Source organism: Indicator indicator, chromosome 5, assembly GCF_027791375.1.
Source record: "Indicator indicator isolate 239-I01 chromosome 5, UM_Iind_1.1, whole genome shotgun sequence".
In the NCBI taxonomy this organism is placed as follows: domain Eukaryota; kingdom Metazoa; phylum Chordata; class Aves; order Piciformes; family Indicatoridae; genus Indicator; species Indicator indicator.
This window is the reverse complement of record NC_072014.1, coordinates 13,246,722-13,268,692: the sequence shown is the minus strand read 5'-3', so window position 1 is coordinate 13,268,692 and position 21,971 is coordinate 13,246,722. Positions and strand designations below refer to the sequence as shown.

Below are 21,971 nucleotides of genomic sequence, written 5' to 3'. Positions count from 1 at the left end.
CAACACCTGGTGCACACTGTCCCTGAGAAAAAGACAGGGCAGGAGGCAGACAGGAGAGGGGCCAGGAGCACCATAACACCATCCACTCCCTTTCAGCAGGAGGACTCCTGCTCCAGCAGCCTACAGCTTTGGAGGATGACATCTTGGGCTGGCTGGACCTGGGCACAACTGGTGCAGAGGCAGAAGAGAAAGCTGCAAGGAAACCCCTCAGAGGGAGCCCTTTACCTTGCCATGCATCAGCAGCCGGATGGTGAGGGTGACGTTCAGGCCACCTTCGGAGACCTTGGACTCCATTTCCTACCAGGGGACAGGAGACGTGCGTTAGCTGGGATGGCAGCCCCGGCACAGAAGCAGACAGCACCAGAGCTGTATCACCTGGGAACAGAGAGGGGAAAAGGGTTTTTCTCAAAACAAGCAGGCTCTTCAACATAGAATGGATCCTGCAAAGCAGCAGCAGGGTGAAGGAAAGCTATGGCTGGAGAAGCTGCCAGGAGATGTCATGGGCTGAGTACCTTCATGGGTACAGGTGGGGCTGCTGCTTGCAGCAAGGACTGCAACGAGTGCAAGCCTGGGAACAGCCTGTACCTCTGCCATAGCTTTGCCACCAGCTTTATGCAAAAGCCATTGCAGGAGCAAAGAATCAAGTGTCCGAGGTGGCACAGCCAGATGGCTGGCTCACATCTGCATAAGCCAAAAAAGAACTGTCCCCAGGCAGGCATTTGAACATAGGAGCAGGGAGTTGGCAGAGCAGCTTGGCCAAAGACTGTGGTTGAAGTGGGACTTGAAAACACTCAGGGCACTTAAACAGCAAACCAGAAGTGACCATTTCAAGTGTGAGTGGACACTTAGAAAGTCAAAAGCCAGTTTTTCAGTAACCAGGCAACAACTGTCTGACCCCAGGAGCGCAGAGAGGGAAGGATGGAGCTGGTGTCCCCATTGCTACATGTCTGCCTTTTCATCTTGACCTTTAACCACCCCAGCTGGGCACTGCGTCACTGCATCTCGGGACTACGCCATTTCCAGCCATTCATGCTCTGCATGTCATGTTTCTTTCCTTTACCATTCTCTCTCTTTCCTCCTCTGCCCTCTAGAGGGAAGAACACTACTGATATTTTGAAGGCTGGAAAAAGAAAACTCACAGAACGGCAATAAATCTTTCCAGATGCCTCCTTCATCGCATCTCTGTGTGAAGACCCAGCATATGAAATGTCTCTGCAGTCTACTGCATGGGGAGACCCATCCTGTCTCAGAAAGAGGTGCCAGCATCCTTCTATGTGCAGTAATGAGGTTTGTAGCAACTTTCCCCCATATTATTCAATCCCTCAGTATATATCAGACGGGAGGTATTTCCTCTCAGTCAAGAGCATCTGGCATTTTCCTTTGCTCAGACAGGACTCACCAAAAAATGGGCCATAAACCAGTAAAGCAGTTCTCAAAGTCTTTGTTTAATACAAAGAGGCAGTTCGGATGAATAAACATGCAGTAATGCATGAATCATGGCTGGGAGATGGGGCGGATGTAAAACTTCTTCCAAGAAGTTATTAAGAAACCCAAACTGGATAAAACCTGTGTGGTTAGGGGGAGATGGTGTTCCCAATAAGCTAACAGGAGACCAGGAAATGAGGTTGCTTACAACCTGCTTGCAAATGCTGATGTTGAGGATGCTGGAGGTTACAAACGAAAAAAAAAAAAATAATAGAATCACAGAATTGTTAGGGTTGGAAGGGACCTCAAGGATCATCTAGTTCCAACCCCCTGCCATGGACAGGGACACCTCACACTGGATCAGGTTGCTCAGAGCCACATCCAGCGTGGCCTTAAAAACCTCCAGGAATGGGGCTTCTACCACCTCCCTGGGTAACCTCTTCCAGTGGCTCACCACCCTCATGGTGAAGAATTTCTTCCTAACATCAAATCTGAATCTACCCATTTCTGGTTTTGTTCCATTCCCCCTAGTCCTACCATTACCTGATACCCTAAAAAGTCCCTCACTAGCTTTCCTGTTAGCCCCCTTCAGATACTGGAAAAATCCTCACAAGAAGGGTGAGAAATGAAACGTGTTGGAGATGCTCAGATGAAAGGCACTGTTAAGGGCAGGGAGGAGAAGAGTATTTCTGAAGAAGGTGACAATGTTGAGGAACAGAGTAATGGGAACAGTGTGAGACAGGATAGCACAGCATTCAAGGTCAGGAACTTTCTCTTCTAAGACAGAACCCATTCCAGGTGAACAATAAAAGAAAATGAATAACTGGTTGTGTTGGTTAACCTCAGGCTGACTTCTATGTATGCTGACTTCAATGCTGAAAAAGTTGAAATGGCTGATTTGTGAAGGTCAGCACTGCTAGTGCCCCTGATGTGCCAGCAGACAAAGTGTCTGCACTGAAGAGGTGTCCCCATTGCACAGGGAGACAGCCATCTCCAGGGATGTCCTGCCCCAGAAGCAATCTATCCCTGCTGCAGGGAAAGAAACAAAGCCATCCATGAGACTGGTGCATGCCAGCACAGGGGTTCAGCTCCCCTTCCTGGCTGATGAGTATCCTCTGGCAGCACAGCCCAAGGAAGGGGCTGTTTAGAGCTGATGGCCAAGGTGTATCCACAGGCTGTCATGACTTGCAGAAGCAGTACTCACAAAGCCAGTCTACCCAGTACATCACCCCAAGGGCTTGCTTTCGCAAGCTGCACAACCACAGTGGCCTGGGCAGCTATAGCCCAGTGTGCCAGGCCCACAGCTGGGAGATAGCAGGCAAGGGTGGGGTCCTGGAGGAGCGTGGGCTTTGCCACTGAGGTGATGGACCTCGAAGTCCAGCTGGCTGGCTGAGGTGCTCTAAATCCAGGCACATCCTTGAGGATAGATACCAGCTTCCTTGAGGAGGATGCCATCTTGTCCTCCAGTGGGCAGGCTGGCAGTCCCAATGAGGTGGGTCACAACTTGCCCATTAAGAACTGGCCTGATTGGCCATTTTGCTTTCACTGAATATCCTACAGTGTCACTGCTTATCACAGGGTTGTCTGCCATCCCCTGCTCCACATCCCTCACAGGAGGAACCCTGCATCAGGCTGTTATGTAAATGTTTCCAACTGATTGAAAAAGTGGGTCATGTGTTAGCCAAATGCTTCTGGCTTTAAGATTTATCAGCATTATTAAATTAAACATGCTTCATGCTCCAGTGAGCAGGAAAGCTACATTGGCCTTTTCTTAATCATACTAGTGAAAGGTAACTCTTTTATATGGGGATTCATAAGCTCAATGGAAATGATGGGAACAATAGAGCCAAGCCATTTACCCTGGGCGTGTACCTCCCTTCATAGCCTTCATTCTTCATGGACAAAGAGCTGTGAAATATTATTCCCCCCAAAATGCCATTTTGAACATTTCAGAGCATTCCCTGCCTGGAGAGAGAGACACATTTTGGACCCTTCCTCTTCACCGTCGTATTTTGCCTAGTTCACAGCAGCTTTGAAATGGCTTCTTTGTCTACCTACTTGAAAGCCCTGAGGACACCATTACATCCAGTTCAATAGATAGAGTAGATCCAGAGCTCAACTCCAACCCAGTGCAAAGAAGGTGCAGCCCTGCAGAGATCAAAGATGCAGCACTGCGAGACAAGTGCAGAGTTTGGCCGCAAAACAGAAGTCGCACAGAGAGCCAAATGAGGCTCTGTCGAGCACCAAGCCTGGGCAACTGCAGGCAGAGGACCACAGCAGCATTCTCCCACACACAGCCATCGTGGGGAGCAGCCCCACAGCAAGACCACAGCAAGAGCAGCTCTTCAGAGTAGGGAGCACAGTGTCCAGCACTCACACACCTCAAAACAGCTGGATTCCAAGGGATGATCCCATTGCAGAATAAGTAGACCTTTTAATTGCAGCTGCCCTTTGGGGTAGTGCTTGGAGGAGACCTCATCAGTACTTGGAGCCATCTGTTTCTTCCTTTTCCCTTGGTTTTGAGATTAAATATATTAATTACTGGGAATTTTTCTATATCTATCAGGAATTCTCTATGCCCAAAAAAGCAGCTAAGGTACCAGAAGAAGAAGAAAAGGAAGGAAAACAGAAACCTAGAACAGCATAAAGACTTCTCTTCCCCATGCACAAACACAGATGTTCTGATTGTTCCCCTTTCCAGCTCCTCAGAGGCTGGAGCCATTGCCTGAACTGGCACTCACTGATACCTCACAACTGCTGACGCTCTCCTAAAGTTTGAGCTAAGCCTTCTAACCAGGGGAATTCTGAACACTGTGTATTAAATACTGTGATCACCTCCCAGAAGGAAGATGGTACCTGAGGCAGAAGAGGGAGAGGGAGCCTGAGCTCTGTGCTGGACTTTGTTCTCCAGCCTGGTTTCCAAACAGGAGCTGGAAAAGCAGATGCTGAGATCCCCATCCTCCAGATGGGTGACAGCAGGAGGCCTGTCTGAGCTCAGGCAGAGCTGGTGTCTCTGCAAGGGCCAGGAGACATCCTGGGCTCTGTGCTTGCTGAAGACAGCCATCTTCCTCCTCCTCTTCTCCCTCGTCCCATGCATACACTGGGACTCCCTGGGCATGTTAGCCATGCATGAATGAGTCCTGCAGCACAGCTCCAGCAAATGCTGCCTGCCCCTCCTCTGCACATGCTCATCAGAGAGCCAAGGCATCTGCTGCCAGTAGTGGGGTCAGCTCCTCTGAGACAGACCCTACCACCCTGGGACATGGTAGCAGCAACCTGTGTTTTAGAGAAGATGGTTGAGGCTCTCCTAAATGAACTCCATCCCAAAACTGTTCCTCTTGCTTTGCCACTAGCATTGCTACTGTCTTCAGACCCAAACGCCAGACGCACTGAAATCACCCTGGTGTCTCTGGCATGGACTGGCCTGCCAGAAGATAGACACACAAGGTAGACTTTATTTGTTAGATCTTGTCAGTGTTACAGAGATCAAATTTCATTGCTTCATCTAGGTATTTGTTTTGGGAGACAGCAATGTTTTGTTCAAGCTGCCTGAAAACAAACAGAGAGGACAACCCAGTGCAAAAATGTTTCACAGGCATAACTCACCCCCTCCCTACAATGTTTGGATGGAAAGCTCATGAGCATTGCCAAGCAAACTCAAAGAACTCTCTGTCACTTCCTTTGCCCATTGCATGGCCTCCAGAAAAATCACATGTTCTTGACAAGTTTGGTCAGTGTAGGCTGATAAATTCCAATACCTTGGAGTCCTGTTGACCAAGAGCTCTTGCCAACCTGTGAAGATAAAGAGCAGGGTGCCTTTTACCTGCACTGGTGCAGAGGCATCTGCCCAAAGGACCACCACTGAGACCCTATCTTGACAGGGCTTGGCAATCACTCAACAGCAATGCAACCCTGAACAAAAACCCAACAAGCTTCCCAGGCTGCCTGGTGTTTCAGGAGCCCCCTCAGCAGAAAGCTAGGTGTTAAAAGACAATCACAACATCCTTCAGCACACCACAACGCACCATGGCACGATCCAGATTTCTAATGTTTTTGGCAGACGTTCATGTTGGGGATTAACATCTTGGCCAGATATTAATTTGCTCAAGTCCATTGCTCAAGACAACATTTTCCAGTGTGAGGACAGAAAGACTTCTGACCTCTCAATACCCTCTTCACAAAGCTGAGATCAGCACTTTCTGACCCTTGGAAAATGAAAGATGTGGCAAACGCAGAGAAAAGCCAGGGAAGCCAGGGAAGAAGCTGCTTTCCTGACCTTTTATGCTTTCTTGCTTGCTTTCCTGAGGTCCACTGCTTGTTCACCTGCGTAAGCAGGAGCTTTCTCCCCACTCATCTCCCCGTGGCTTGATCCTGCCATTAAGACCTAATCCGGCGATTTTCAGCATTGCGTTTTAGCGGCTGGGAAGCACCACAAGATAGCCAGCTCAGGATTATGACGACAACACAGTCTGGTCAGGTCAGGATGGAGATGGAACAAGAAAAATGCCATGGCAGAAAAAACAAAGCCAAGCATTCCCTTAAACACATTTCCCAATGGAAATGCATCAGTCGTCAGCAGGCTTCAGTTGTCAGAAGCCATGAGAGGACATTTACATCATCTATACAACTGACACAAAATGCTATTTTGCACTAAGGCTGCATTTCCAGCTGCTGCCATTTTCCACAGACAGCAGTCATTTTGGTTGACCACTCTGCTTACTCTCCAGCTCCTAAAGAAATATTTTAGAGATCTCTAACTAAAAAAGAAAACAAAATTACACTCTCTGCTACCTCGGTACACCAGCCAACAGGATATCCTTACTCCTCACCTGCCATGGATCTTCACAAACATCATGAGAGACAAATGTACTCTGTCCTTACATTCACAGCAGAGGAATCTCTGGAGGCTTCAGTCTCATTAACGTGCTCCCACTCCCCTGCTCTTCTCTAAATGAGATGTCTCAACTCATGGCTCAGGTTGTTACTTGTTGGCTCCTAAAGAGTAACTACAGCACATCTTCCCTCCTTGCTTGCATGCACTGCAGGATTCTTTCACTATTGCTCACCTCTGCACCTATTACCCCATTCACTAGAGTGGGGATGCAAATGAGCCTTCCTCTGATCTCTCTGCTCCCTCCAATCCCTTTCTCTGCTCTGCTGCCTCCTCTGCCCATGAATTCAGAGCAACCTCTCCAGGTGCCTTGTTTGCTACCTTTTTGCCTCAGGTCATCTTCTAACTCCTGCTTCTCACACCAACCTCTGCTGGCTGCAAATCTAGGGAGCTCTTCACTATTTCCTAAGCAATCATTTCCTACACCCTTCATGTCAGCATGGCTTTCTCTCCAGATTCTTTCCCCTATAGAGAGCAGGGTTGGTTTTCCAGGGCTGTCCAAGGAGAAATATTGGTTCTAGATATTGGTATTAGCTAGAAGTCAGAAGCTACTAGTATGATGACCCATAGATCCAGCTCTGTCACACCACAGCTGGCCCAGCCACATCCCCTCTCAACACACCTCCACTCTAAGGCAGCCCAAAACTGTGGTTAGACTGCCCTCCCCTCCAGGAAATTCCCAGCTGCTTTCTTGAATTTCTCCTTCATCTGATGCACACACAAGCTGGTATAAGGCTGTGTCTCCTGATTTTGGTGTAGGCCATATCAGCCTTGTTTTCCTCTGCTGAACCTACCTTACATCTGTAGGTTTTCCATGGGGTTTCACACATTTCAGAGTTATTTCTGACTTGATGGATAAACCAAGAGGAACAGAAACAGATCATCACATACCTCCAGTAGAGGCCTGGCAAACTGGCAAGTTTCTACAACAAAGAGTAGCACAAACCCCTGGCTCCAGCCTGTGGACACTGGAAAACCCAAGGGGGAAGTCCAGGGAGAGCCCTCTGAGCTCATCCTCTGAGCACTGTGTCATTCATTGCAGCCTACTGCACCTCAACAGTTAACCAAGAGGAGCAGCAGCTGCCCACAGAAGTGCAACCCTGGCACGGCTGGTGCAGGAATGTGCAACCAGGCGTGAAATCAGAATCAGGCCCCACGTGTCAGATGGTGTTAGCCTCCACCACCTCTCCAGCAAGCTCAGTCTGAGGGGAAGGGCTGGTTTTGTCGCAATGGCGGTGCCATTATCACAACCTTTTGTGTGAAGGCTGGAGAACAAAGCTGCAGCTTTCCCCCAATGATTCCCTGGGAGGAAGGTCTCGAACGCGGTTTCATCTCACGCTCCAGGACAGTGGGATGACACTACCTGCCTCTTGCCCCGACAAATCTGCAGGATCTGCAGGCAAAACTTGGAGGCTTATGTTAATAAATGGGCATGGGGTGAAAGTTAGGTAGAGGTGCATCTGTGGGGATCTATAGGATGCAGAAGTCCCATTCACTCTCACGCAGCGCTGCCGCCTTGCAGGCAGAGGCTGGGCACACAACAGTGAGGGAAATTCAGTCTCGTAGGAGCTGGCTGGCTATTAGATGCCCTTGTGCAAGCCAGAAAAACATCTGAGGCTCTTTGATTGTGGGACCCCGAGCAAAATCACGGCTTGAACTTGTTAAACCACTACCTTGACAAGCTGAGATAACCTCGCTTGGAACAGTAATGGGTTTCCATTGAATGTCTTTAATTCTGTAGTGAATTAAAGCTGCTTTGAGCAGGCTGGAGTGAGTGAGTGGGTGGAAACAATGCACTTTAATTCAGCCACTTCCAATTCACCCCGTTGGCTGGAACACCCTCTCACCTTTGGAGCAGTTTGCTACTAAAAATAGTATTTTCAATTAATGTCTAACTGCTCAAGTACATCTGAAATTTCACCTCATGAGGTGATGAGAGCCAATGCTCTTTGCACTATTCGGTTGGCTTCAGTCAGTGACCAGGAGCATCCTTTCTCTTCAGTGACCAGGAGCCTTCAGCAAGTGCTGGGTGGACTCAAGACCCTGTGTGCTGAGACAATAACATTTCCTGGGATAAAGAAGGTCACTCTGTCTCCTTTGGGCTGCCAGCAGATTAAGGATCCATTATGGCTTTTTCCTGAAATATTGGCTGTCCCTCCATGCCCAAGACAATGTCTGGGAGAAGCTGGGGGCAAGGGCCCAAAAGGACCTGCTGATGGACCAACCAGGACCAGGCACTGGCTCAGTCTCTGCTCAACCCAGGTCCAAAGTCATCTCAAACAGGCAGAGCCAGCAGCACTGCATTGCACCCCTAGCCTGGGCCCTGCTGCAGGGCTCAGCACTGCAGAGCAGGATGGATTCTGCTGCAGAATCCAAGTGACAGGAAAAAAATTCCCAAAGCTTTCACAAATTAGCTGAAATGGCACCGCCTTGCACTGCAGAGGCTGGGAAGATGACTAATTCAGTGCCACTCTCCACGTCTGCACCCCCTTAACACGCAGAGGGAGGCGGGAAACGCCACTGGCAGTGCCACAAAGGGTGACTGGACTGAGCCATTAGAGAATGGAAAAGCTTGTGTGACAAAAAGGGAGCTGGGGCAGCCCATCCAGCATTTCTGCAAGCACCAGCAATGAACACCCCTTGGGATGAGCTTTCACAGAGTGGGGAAATGCCCCCACTGGTAGTACAGGGGTGGCAGTAATGAGGCTGTTAATACTGTTATGCATGGCATTGTCCTGCAAGAGGCAGGGAAGCTGAAGGCAGATGAAACTATTTGAAGATGTCTGGGAAATGCTCTCACCACCCCACCTCACAATATTTACCACTGGTACTCCTGTTAAACTGCCAGGTGACAACCCAGCTGGGGGAAGGTCTTGCAGAACAAGAAGCCAAAGTGAGTTTGGCAAAGGGGAGAAAACAAGATGCACTTCAGCAAGGCAAGGTACCAAGCTTGGCTGAGTGCAATTAAGTGCACAGAAACAGAAGAAGAGCTCCTCATCCACCCAAAATCAGCTAGGAGCAACAACTCAACTTGCAGAATCTGCAGAAGGAAAAGTAAGAATGATAAGGTGGGTCTTCACAGGAGATCCAGCCAGCAGACAGCAACCCCAGAACCCTGGGGCAACCAAACACAGCTCTTGGGGTGAAGAAGATCCAGGTCAGGTGCTGGAAAAGAGCTTCCCCACAGCCATGTGCTGTTGGTGCCAACACCATTCTGCCAGTCACCATTGTTTAAAACTTACAAACATTTGTGCATTTGCAAATAAAGCTCATCTCTGCTGGACAACTGCACTTACAAACTTGACACTGAGCTATGCCCAGGGCAGTCATGCTTTGGGGATGCACCCAATGAGGTCTTTTTTCCCCCAGCCACAGGCTAAGGAATAGGAACTAGGAGACATCACCTCACACCAGGAGATGCTTCAAAAGATGTCCCAAGGGGGCTCTGACGGGGTCATGCATCAACTCCAAAGGACCTTGCCCAAAGGATGCCAGGGCAGCCAGTGTTGGGATCACACTCTTCCAGAGACTGAAGGATGTCCACTGTTTGCAGTTTTTACATGCCATTTCCAGGTGAAGGCCAAGCGCACCCAAAAAAAAGATGCTCGTGGTCATAGGTCCACACTGGCTGCTCATAAAGGACGAGAGACCACAGGGAGCTTTGTGAACCTCAGAGGGTCAGTGTCTTGTCCTCCAGCAACCTGGAAACAAGAGGGCACAGCTCTGCAAATTGCTCCAGGCACATTCCTGGCATCCTTCTAACTAGGGGTAGCAGAGAGGAGAGCAGCTCTGGGGCCTTGGGAAAGCAGCAAGCAATGGGCTCATTTATCCTGCTGCTGTGCCAGAGACTGCACAGCCTTAACACGACCTTGAAGGGGTAACTCAGTCTTCACCTAAAAGAGCTGAATGAACTTGACCAGCGTAAAGACTTTTGCCTGTGGTGTTTCTACACTGCTGCTGCACCAATGCATGCATGGCTGCAACACCAAACACCACTACCGCTCTATATCTTGATCCAGCCACCAAGGGCATGGCTTCCTGTCCCTTCTTCTGTCTCTCCACCTCGGTCCACCATACTGCACAGACTTTCAAGCATTCTGGAGAGATGCAGCTGCGAGGGCATCCTCTTCCAGCGCATCCTTCCTAAACAGATCAGGATGCAATCAGAAAAATCCCTGCACAGCTCACAGCAGCCAGTGTTCCACAGCCCCCTCATCCACAACCCCCCTCATTCTCCTCCTCCAGAGCCTCCTGGCTGTCCTGGCTTTAATCCTGCAGGGAGCATCATCCCAATAATTTCCCTCCATTTTCAATCTACTGATCTGGGGGCAGTCCATAAATCCCTTCATCCTGAGAGCAAAGCAATCTAGTGCCTCAGCTCATCCCATCTCCATTTCCCTCTCCCTAATCCCTGGAAACAAGGACAAGTCTAACAGCACATGGGTTGCCCTGGAGGGGGTCTGTCCAGCAGCCAGTGGACAGACAGATGGACCCAGAGCACACGGGGGCAAACAGAAGATGCTAGGTCAAGACAGGCAAGGCAGCTGCATACAGTCTCTACAAAACCCCCCAACAGATTTAGCTGATGATTTTATGGTGTTTGTTGTTTTTTTAAGTAAATGGCAGCCTGATGCCATCCTGTGCAGGATGAGAGATAGGGCATTGGGGCTGCTCTCATCAATGCCACTGAACTTGTCAAAGCAACTGGGACAGGTCCTAGCCCCTCCTGATCCAGAGATGGGGGAACAAGGAGGTCTTCCTATCTCCCTCCCACCACTATGCTGGGGACATAAAGGACAGACTGGTCCACTCCACACGAAGTGCCTGGAAACCAGGTGGCAGCAATGGGGAACCACGACCTGGCCTCATAAATCTCAGCTCCTCCAGGCTCAGGGATGGATCCAGCACTCTTTCTCCTTCATTTCTCCACAAGCCTAAACCCATGACTTTCACCCTGGCTATAGATTCTCTTTGAAAATGGGACACTGATGGGAGACACAAGGAAGGGAGACCCTTGAGGTATCTCCTTGCCTGGAGAGCATTGCTCATCAGGTCTGAGTGGATGAGTTAGGATGTAGCACTATCCTCATCCTTCCTTTTTCAAGCATCCATTTGCACAGGGATGGAGAAGGCAGGAATGAGTCCACACTTGGTGGCCACCACCAGGCCATGTCCTGCTTGACACTGACCCAGCTAAAAGCACCACAAGGAAGGAGGATGCAGGGCTGGCATGTGACAAAGCCGCCCAGCGGCCATGCCGGAGGTAGAGCCAGGCTGTGCGGCCCCCGTATGAGCTTGGCAGTGGTGGCTCTCCCTGGGTTTAGCCAGCAAGGAGGACAGGGGCCCTTGGTGGCCGGGGGTGGATCGCCGCTGTGCTGCACTCAGGCCCTGACAGCAGGCTCCAAAACTGTCACTCCCGATCTGTTTTCACTTCAGCTAAACCTCAACCTCGATTAAAATCAAGGAGAACCGCCTTCTCCTCTCCCCTCCTCACGGTAGGTTCTCTGTAACCTTGCATCTAAATACTGAGCAAAATGCAATGGTGAGGGAATTGGTGAATTTGCTGAGGTGGGAATTGGGGATGAAAGGGAATGGGCCATGACCAGCCTTGATCCCCAAACCTGTCCCCGTTTACAAGGGCGCAGCTGCTGAAGTGGTCCCATTCTGGTGGGGCTGCAGGTCTCTGCTGAAATCTGGGGTGGGATGCACCACTGACACCCTGACCTGCCTGTGCCATGGGTGGTAACATGGCAGCTCTGGTGGATGGGGCATCTGTGGTCTAGAGGAGATCTGGTGTCCATGAGGTGCCCTGTGCTGGTACCCACTGCCCACTTAGCTGGTACCAGTCCATTTAGTAAAGCCTGTATAAAATAAAGGAATTAAAGCAAATACATGCGTGTGCAGCCGCAGCACCAGGACAGATGCACTTGGTGAGAACCTGAAAAATGCTCTCCACAGGGATGGGGACAGTCCTCACCCATGGGGAAAGCACTTAAATTTGCTTTCCATTTCAGCTGGCCAAAAAGCAGCTGCAGAGGCCTGGCAAACTCAAGCCATGCAGGCTGCCTCTCACCACCACGCTGTGGGAACAGGGCACTTGATGCCCTAAGTGCCACCTTGCACAGTGTGTACCAGGGTTGGGAGCGTATCCTCTGCTTCACCTAAAGCAGACTTGTCGCTTCACTATAGATTGGAACTGGGGTTGCAGGCGACCTGCCATCAGTGAGAGCTCATCCCTATGTGGTGGGCATGAGCCCCACTGCCACTGGGAGCCACCTTGGCCAGCAGCATGCCACCAGCAAGCTGCCCACTCTGCTGGCTGCACAGCAAACGCCCATTTCCCACGTGGGTGTCCAACTTGGATGAAAAACAACATCATCTGAGAAAAGCTGTCCTAGGACCACCAAAACAGGGAGGGCAAATGCATCATTGGTAGATACCCAGAAGGGCATCCTGCAAGGAGGTGAGTGCCATATGCAAAGCACTCAAGTCCCCTCCACTTCCACCTCAAATGGGTGCTGACTGCTGCGGAGGTGGCTTGCTGAGTCCACTCTGCATGGCACCCATTCTGAAAGCATTTATGTTTTCTGATCCTGTACCTAAACTAAAACCCCACTGCTTCTCTAACATATTTTGAAGGCAGAATTCACTCCTATTGCGATATGAACATTAAAATAATGTTGAAACCACTTAAAGAAGGGTTGTTTTTTTTCCCCCTTGGTCTATCACTAGCCTTTACCCCACACCCTGAAATGATTGGTTTGCTTCAGAAAGAAATGTCCTCTTAATTCAGCAAGATTAAAAGAACATTCTTTTTTTACAGAAGTTTCTCAGGGAGAAAGAATTTCAAGTATACTTTTGAATCAGAGAATACTAAATATGTTTATATAAATTAATCTGTAAAAAGTGGGAAAGTCTGAGATTAAAAGCTTCAAAAATATTACTGAATTATTTTGGAATTCTAAATCAAAAGCCAACCCCCAGATATGAGGAAAAACTGCTGTTTTTCAGTGTTTGGTTTCTGTATCAAAATGCAGGCTAGCATCTGTCCTTGCATCTGTCAAAACAAAGGTCAATCATTTTATGGAAACTTAGACACAATGCCCTTGATCCACCATTCCTGGTTTATTTTTAAGCCAGACGTGACTTCCGACTAATAAAATAAGATTTTCTAACATGGTTCCCATTAAAATTATATTATCCCAGAAAACTCAGATTACAAGAAAAATACATCTGACAACATTTTCCCTTTATAAAATGCTGATGATATTTTGGGATTGATTTCAACAGCATTTAAGTCCTCCATAACCTTTGCAACTAATATTTTACTTTTCTACTTATAAAGCAATGGTCTAACCCAAGAAAATGCAACAGAAATATGACAGTATCAGAAATAATTTAGCCACCTTGAGTAAAATTGGTATCTGAGGGCAAACTGAAAAGAAAACAAAGACATTTCTCTCTCCAAATCACATTTCCATGGTGCAAAGAAAAAGAGGGGAAAAAAATAAATCAATAGAACCAAAAGGTAAAATGAAATCAAACAGGGTTGAGGGTTTTAAGTTGCCAGACTAAGATGTGATTGAGATCTATGTTATTTTAGCATCAGTTTCTTTAAGGGAATTAGATATCTGCTATTCCCACACGAGTGCATCCATAAACAACACTGTCCAAAGCCTGTACTGTAAATCAAACAAATTGGGAATGTCTGAATATTGTGGATAACGCAGAGATGGACGCGTCCCTACCCAAGCATACAATCTTAGGAATTAGCCGCAAGACACAGATCCACTGAAATTTCACCCAAATAAAGCCAGACACAGACCCACTGAATTTCACCCAAATAAAGCCAGACACAGACCCATTGAATTTCACCCAAATAAAGCCAGACACAGACCCATTGAATTTCACCCAAATAAAGCCAGACACAGACCCACTGAATTTCACCAAAATAAAGCACACGCTACGGCAGAGAGCGGCAATTCTGCACAACAAATTTACCAAAATACTTCGCAAAAACCAGTTTTGCCAAACCCCATTTGCTAATAACTTACAGGAGAGACTTGAGGAGCAGCCGTTAATTTCAGGTAATCCCCTTGCTCGCGCACCTACTTCTCCCGTAATCCCACCCCCCTCCGACACAGACTTAAAATTCCTCCACCACAGATTCACTTAAGACAGCTCTTAAGCATCCAAAGCTCTTCTAACCCATCCTGAAGACCCAAACCCAACTCATTTCATGATTCTTCCCAAGTTTTCATCAGTAGAAAAAGCTGAACACAGCAGGTGGTCATTCCACCAAAGACAACCTTTTAAATCTTCTTACCTTGGCCAAAGAGCCGCTTTAGTGCCGATTTGGCGTGGGGGGTCTGGACAGATGGCCAGCCTTTTCACGTTTGGAAAGGATGAAAAATGCTACGGGGGGAAAAAAAATCCCAGTGATTTTTTTCGCCGAACAGCGCAGAGGGCTCCGAACCTCATTGGCCCTGGGAAGTCCACCACGTGGCATGGGATGAAGAACACGTGACCTATTTTCTCCCAAATCCCTTGGTTTGCTGGAAAGGGGGATGCACCCACTGCTGATGTTCTTGTCATTTCAATGGGCTTTGAGTTCATTCTTTTTTTTTTTTTTTGCCTTTTTTTTTTTTTTATTTCTTTAAAAGGCCACTGAGCAAATCGGGTTGCCTCGAGGCGATGAGGGCAAACCAACCAACGCTTTCAACATGAAGGACAAAGGAGCTCGGGTATGAGACCAGCACCAGAGCGCTGCCTGTGTGCAGGGGGAGATTTGGAGATGCTTTACCAGGGCAATGGCAGAGAGGTGCCTGCCTACCCTCTTGGAAGATGGAGCCCCGGGAGGGAGGAGGGCATAGAGGAAATGTGTATTTGGCTGCTGGCAGTGGGTTGTGCTAGACCCTCCATTTCAGAGACAGCAGGAACAGAAGGAAGGACTAGGCTGAAGCCATGACTGCAGACCTCAGAGCTCAGCTAGCTGGCTCCTTGAGTCTCAGAGGAAGGGGATGCATTGCAACTGCTTCATCACCCAAAAAGGACTATCTTGTGGCCCTAGGTTGCTCCTGACCCCTTGCAGGCTGATCCTGTCCTCTGCTGCCATCCCAGCTAATGTACAGTGATCGCAGCAACCAACTGCTCCAAGAAATGACAAATTTTCTGCTTTGGAGGTAGAGGGTATGCTGAAACAGCTTTCTTGGAAGAAGGATCAAGTGCAGTGGAGGGAGAGTGGCACACTCCGAGTGAGTACTGCCTGTTCCCACCGCTGCATGGCCACATCAGGCTCAAACGGCATTGCAAAGTGTACTCCTTCAGATGCTCACCAAATCTAAAATGCAGCACAATTCTGGAGATATTCTGTCCCAGAAGGGTCCCCAAGGCTGTCTGGAGCAAGGCAACATAAGCCACAGCTCTCAGTGTCTGCCTTGGACTGGTACTGGGGGTCCCTCCTTCCCCTAGCTCTGTATTTCCCAGGAGACAGCAGTTCTGTGCCACTGCATTCCAGCCAGTCATGGTCCACAAGCCAAGCAGCTCCTGACCTTTCCACGGTAACCCACAGGTCAGTGGCTCATCAATGTCAGGGCACCTGGTTTGGAGAAGGAAAAAGGAATTTTTGGAGCCTGGGACATCTTCTTGTTTTCCTCATCAAAGCTCATACTCATGGGTAGCACCTGTCAGAAGTTGCATATTTCTGTCAACCTGAGTCTCTGCCTGGCAAATCCCTTGGCTGTGCCGTCTTATCATGTTAGCAATATACCTGCCGATAAAAAGCCCCAAGGGAATCTATCTCTGGCATCTACCCTTGAATTTAAGTGATGTTACTTCTGCAGAGCAGCTTCCCCACCCATCCTAACATGCAAGGGCTTAAGCCCTTCTTAAGCATCCTCAAGGGTAACGCCTAAGGCTCCTTGAAGAACCAGCTGAGCTTGGGTAAAAAAAGCACAGCTCTAGCCATCTCCATGACTTCTTAGCATCACCATCATGTTCTGATCCAGCACTCAGCCTTTGTTACAGCTGTTCCCCCTCACATGGCTCTGCACAGGGACAGGAAGCCTCAGGAACACAGTCCTTATTTCTAAGTCCTTCCCAAGGCTGGACTGTCTCACCACACTGTTATCAAAGGCAGAAACATAGTATCATCAAATCACAGTATCACAGAATTGTCAGGGTTGGAAAGGACCTCAAGGATCATCTAGTTCCAACCCCGCTGCCATGGGCAGGGACAACTCACACTAGATCAGGTTGCTCAGAGCCATATCCAGCCTGGCCTTAAAAACCTCCAGGGATGAGGCTTCCACCACCTCTGTGGGCAACCTGCTCCAGTGTGTTCCAGTGTCTCACCACCCTCCTGGTGAAGAATTTCTTCCTAACATCCAATCTGAATCTACCCATTTCTATTTTTGCTCCATCCCCCCTAGTCCTATTCCTACCTGATATCCTAAAAAGTCCCTCCCCAGGTTTCTCGTAGGCCCGCTTCAGATACTGGAAGGCCTCAATAAAGTTTCAGAGCCTTCTCTTCTCCGGACTGAACAGCCCTAGCTCTCTCAGTCTGTCTCCATAGAAGAGGTGCTTCAGCCTTCTGATCATCCTCATGGCCCATAAAATGCTCCAAAAAGTGGACAGAAGTGTGGGGTTTCACCTGAAATCTTCTCTGGCTTGGAAGTTCACACTTCCCCAGCCACCAGCCTGACTATGGGACATTTTAGTCCAACAAATACAAGCCGAGAGAGAGACTTCCCATACTCAGATGCAAACTGCAAACACGGCCAGAAGCACTCAGCTTGCTGTTTTCCCCTTGCCCATTTTGCAATGGCCAGTATGCAAAGGGGGAGAAGAACCACCACCGCCTTCCAGACTCACAGCTCCCAGTTTACAAGCCCCCTCATCCTTCCCCAGTGATGTTCACCTCAATCTGGCTCCTGAGTAATCTTCCAAATAATTATATAATAGAGAGGCAGGCAGAGAAATAATTTTAGGCTGCTCTGTCGATAGAAAGCAAGCTGGATTAAAAGATCAGAACCAGCAATACTTAGATTAAAATGGTTTGTTATTTTCAGCTGCAGAAAATCTGTGGCTAAAGCACGGAAGATGTTGAGGGAAGGTGCATCATCTTTCTTTCCCCCAAACCAAGTTTTCCACATATTAACCAAGGCAAATTCTAGGTTTCCAACCTAAAGTCATATTTTATTTCCCACTGGCTCAAAGAAATACGATTTGCCAGTTTGTATGGCATTTTGTCTAAAGACTTATGAGCAGCACAGAGATGCTTCAAGTTCCTTTTTTGCCCTGCAAAACAACTCCAAATTAAACACCATTAACGTATCACTGCCTGTTAAGACATCAGACCCCCGTGAGTCAGGAGAACCAGCACACGGCTTGGCAGACAACTTCATTACCTACAAGAGATGTGTCTCCTGGCACACAGTATGGGCGTTACCAGAACCAACACCTTTGCCTTTAGCATATGCCTCCCCACGCCCCTGAAACGGCAGACACCAGGCTTAGAGGCAGTGGAGAGGAGGGCACAGGCAGGAGAAGCCCATCAGATAGCAGGGCAGCGCTCTGGAGGTGCCTATACGGCATGCCTCTGTCCCCAGCAAGGTCAGTGGTGTGGGGTGCCAGGCTCTGACTGATTGCTCTGGAAAGGCGTGAAGGGGAGGCTGGAAAAAGCGGTGAGAAAGGGACCTGACGCTGCAGGCCAAGCTCTCCGCAGGGCACGGCGCTCATCAGCTCCATCCCCGATCGATGCCACTGGCTTTGCTCATTCACCTTCAAGTTCAGATTAAGCAGAAGGGTCAAACCAGGAAATCGTTTGCCAGGGATGGGCACATTGCCACCATCATCCCATAGCCTCATGTTGGAGCCTTTTCCTCCTGCTGGCACGGACACTACCCATCCAAGCACCAACCCCGTAGCATCACCAGCCCCTACCATCAGCAGTGACCACTCATCGCATTGCCTGGATGTGAGATGGAACAGCACCAGTTCCCTAGTGTCAAGTGGTCTCCATAATGGAGTCCTCTTCCAGGTGTCCCTCAGTCCTGTAGTTTTGCTACAGAACAGCACACAGGATCAGCTTTGAGTTCAAAGGTGTGCTGGGTTACACCCATCCTGGATGGGCAAGATGTCTGCCCTTTTTATAGTTGCTAGACAGGAAGGGGGAGTGGAATAGACCATCTTTGACCCAGGGGACACCTTTTCCTGGGTGGGGAAGGAACCAAGTCCCACCTGGATTAAGTTTCTTTTGTCCACCTGGGGGGCTGGGTTCTTTCAGCCCCATCCAGGATGGGTGCAACCCAGCACAAAAGGACAAAACCCCATGAGGCAAGAGCTCCAAGACACAGCCTTGAAGAGGGCTTAGCATTCAAAATTAAAACCACACCTTGCTTTGCATTTTGAGCCAGAAGCTGCTGGCTTGCATACAGTCAGGTAACAGGCTCCTCTCCTGCTTGCAGATGTGGAAGAGTAGTCAGGGCACAGGCTAGAGAGGAGGGATGGGATCCTGGGCAGGGAATGTGGGAAGGAAGAGAAATGAGACCTTCCTGGAGGGAAGTGGGAGCTGTGGAATTTTGCGATGTTCATCCAAAAAATGCTTTAATAATCTGATTGAGCGGGTCTGGCTCAACCAGATTATTAAAGGACACCTCACAAATAACCACTTACTCTGGAAAAATGTCTTCATTAAAGCCAGAGAATAAAATGCACTTGCTGGATAGATTTGGGTTATGGACACTTATGAGAGGACAGTTTGCGTACTTGGCCCCCAGCTGAATAAGGACATGTCCTGGTTTTCCTGGCCTTGGTGATGTGGATCTCTTCCCCAAGACCTGTTGTGCTCAGGGAGATGCCAGCAAGTAGTGAAGAGGCAGGGGCCTCCAGGGATGCAGAAAATACAATGATGACTTCCCTCAAAACCCCCCTACAGATGGATCCATAGCAGAGAGGAGCTGCAGACAGCGACTGCAGAAATCTCAGACAATGCATCCTCCCAGACCAGACATAACCAATACCCACCACATTGCCAGTGACCATGTACAAGCCTCCTTGAAGGTTTTTGGGCAGGTTCTACCCATGCTGCATCTTACTGGGTCACCCACAGCTCCTCTGAGAAACCTCCTATTCCCTTATCCAAAACATACTGTCTTCTTGCAGGTAGAGAGTGTTGCTCTGGCTGGTCTCTCTCAGGGCTTTTTGTGCAGAAAACAGGGATTAGTGACACTTTCAAAAGAAAAGGGAGAGAAGAGAGGTGGATTTGTCTGTCACTACAGCATTTCTGCTTTATGGAGCTGTCTTCTCATTCAGAGATGCACGTCCTCCTTCCAGCTAATGGAAAATGTTGCCCCATCGTCCATTTGTGACAGTCAATGCCTGGGACAACATGATGGCTCCAGGCTAAAGCAGATAAATTTTAGTAACAAAAGCAGAGTGGCTGATGAAAATGACCCCATCTATGCTCTTCCCAGATTAGCTCTCTAGCTGGTTTTAATGGACCCCTGTGACCAGTGTGGCAGAAAGCAGGTGGCCAAGCGCAATGAGGGCAGAGTTGGCAAGCTAGGATGCATGATCTCAGCTGCCCCTTTGCAGAGAGAGGTCCCAGCAGCAAAGCACACCTCTCATGGATGGCCTGTTTGCAGGATTGCACTGTGCAAGGAGCAAAATCCACTCCATTTCTAGCCTACGCCACAGCACTGCCCCTCACATGGAGCTGGGTGCCTGTGGTGCAGAGGTATCTCTTTGTGGAGGCCAACCATGTCTTCCTTGCAGGTGTTTTATAACTAATGGAGATTGTGGTGCAGCTTCAAAGACGTCCAAGGATTTGGAAAGGGACTGAGCTCTCCTTACCTTACCCTGCAGGCTGGTCTCGAGCTCCAGAGCGATTCCTCGGAGGGTCCAGGTCCACCAGAAAAGGGCATGCTGAGTGCAGGGCGGAAACTGGTGGTCCACAGCACAAGCCAGGACACAGCAGAGGTTAGGCACAGCACAGAGAAAGGACATCCAACAGCTGCTTACTATCCAGGAAAAGTGAATTTCAGAGACAAATAAAACATGGTATGGATTGGAGGAGACAAAATGATTTGGAGCATCACTTCCAGGTTGTTTATGAAGCAGGTATCAAAACCCTGCCTGTGTTTTTCTCTATATTCAGGGCAGGTTTGGGCAGGTCCTGCCCCAGAGCTGGACTTGATGATCTTAAAGGTCATTTCCAACCAAAATGATTCTATGACTCTAAGTACAGAAAGCCATCTGAAGAGATAGGCTGTGGAGGAAAAGGTCCCCAAGGCATGACCCCAGCCAGACCCCCAGATGATCACAGCCCAGCTGTACAGCTACAGAAGCTACCCCTATGGGGCAAGCAGGAACCAGGGGTTAGTTTCACCCACAAATCAAACCACAATGGAAATAATCCAGCACGTTCCAGCGACATCGTGTTGGGTTATTTTTGCTGCTGCTCCCAATAAGTTAACTGGGGCATGCACTACCCGTCAATACAATCAATCGAGCAGCCTGAGCTGTTAATAAGCTCAGTGCCAGAGAGCACAAAAACCTCTCCGCTGCCCAAAACATTCTTTGGGCAGCAGGGTGGGTCAGCTGCAGGCCCCACTCAGTGCTTGGACTTGGTGCTGCTTTTGACATAATGGGGCAACTTGTGTGTTATAAGGGAAACCTTCCTCTTCCCAGTGACTCAGCAACCACTGTGCTCGCCCCCAGCAACCTGGGCATGAGGGCCTCACGCTGCTGCCATAGGAAGGAGTCCATCAGTCTTGGGTCCCGCCTGCTGCTTACGGCAGCATCAGCACTAAGATCAAAACAAGCTGCCCAGGGCTGTATCCATTTGGGCATTGAAAACCTCCGAGGATGGAGACTTGACAGGCTCTCAGCACCCAGCTGCCCTCGGAATTAATGTTTTTTCTCTACAATGCTCTACGTGTCTCTCTGAATGGCAGCTATGTGCTCCAAGGTAGCAACTGCATTTCCAGCTGGTGTTACCTGCAAGCAGGATGGGTTCCAGGGTGGATCCTAAGGAGCTTCACTACTCTCCACTGAGCCTACACAAGCAAAATAAATGTTAAATCCTACTAACTGTCACCATAGTAATGTCCTTCCCCATGGACTCTCAAAAGACAAGAGAGGCAACAAAAAAATAAAACAAGTTGAGACAGCATTAAAAAAAAAAAAAAGGAAAATATGGAAAATCCAAACTGCAACTCACCGTTGGAGAAGCAGCAGGAGCAGGTCAGGAATCCTGTGGGGCAGAGGGCTGGAGGTCAGTAGTGTAGTGGAGGACCTGGAAGACAGCACAACATATTAGCACCCCAGGGTGCCCAGTCAGGACTTCCACCCTGGAACCCACAAGAGCATCCTCTCGGAACTGCTGCTGTGGCCAAGGGAATGAGGAAGCATAAGGGCAAAACGTTGCAAGCAGAGGCATCCTTGGTAGTTTTTCATGCCAGTCAGCACAAACTTCTGGTCATGGATTCCAACACTGAGAAAAAGAAGGGAAAACCTTGACCACAGCAACAGCTTAATCAAAATACTTATGACAAGAGGGCTCAGACAAGGATTCAGGATGCTGAGTAGATGAAGGGTTGCAAGGAAATCCCACTTGTTCTCGTCACTGCAGACAGAAGCCTCTCCATCCCAG

At 49.0% G+C, this 21,971-nt stretch overlaps 1 protein-coding gene across 8 annotated transcripts in view; it reads right to left on the bottom strand.

Annotated features, from left to right (window-relative positions):
• PCBP3 (poly(rC) binding protein 3) overlaps positions 1–21,571 on the bottom strand; it is a 43,545-nt gene extending 21,974 nt beyond the window's left edge. For 7 of the 8 annotated variants that reach the window (XM_054381498.1, XM_054381499.1, XM_054381500.1 and 4 more), the window contains exon 1: positions 226–294. In XM_054381498.1, coding sequence (XP_054237473.1) covers positions 226–294 — 69 coding nt within the window. Of the gene's footprint in view, positions 1–225; positions 298–20,175; positions 20,283–21,540 lie in introns of those variants that run through there. The other variant, XM_054381505.1, reaches the window with a different exon arrangement.
• Between the last annotated feature and the right edge of the window lie 400 nt (positions 21,572–21,971).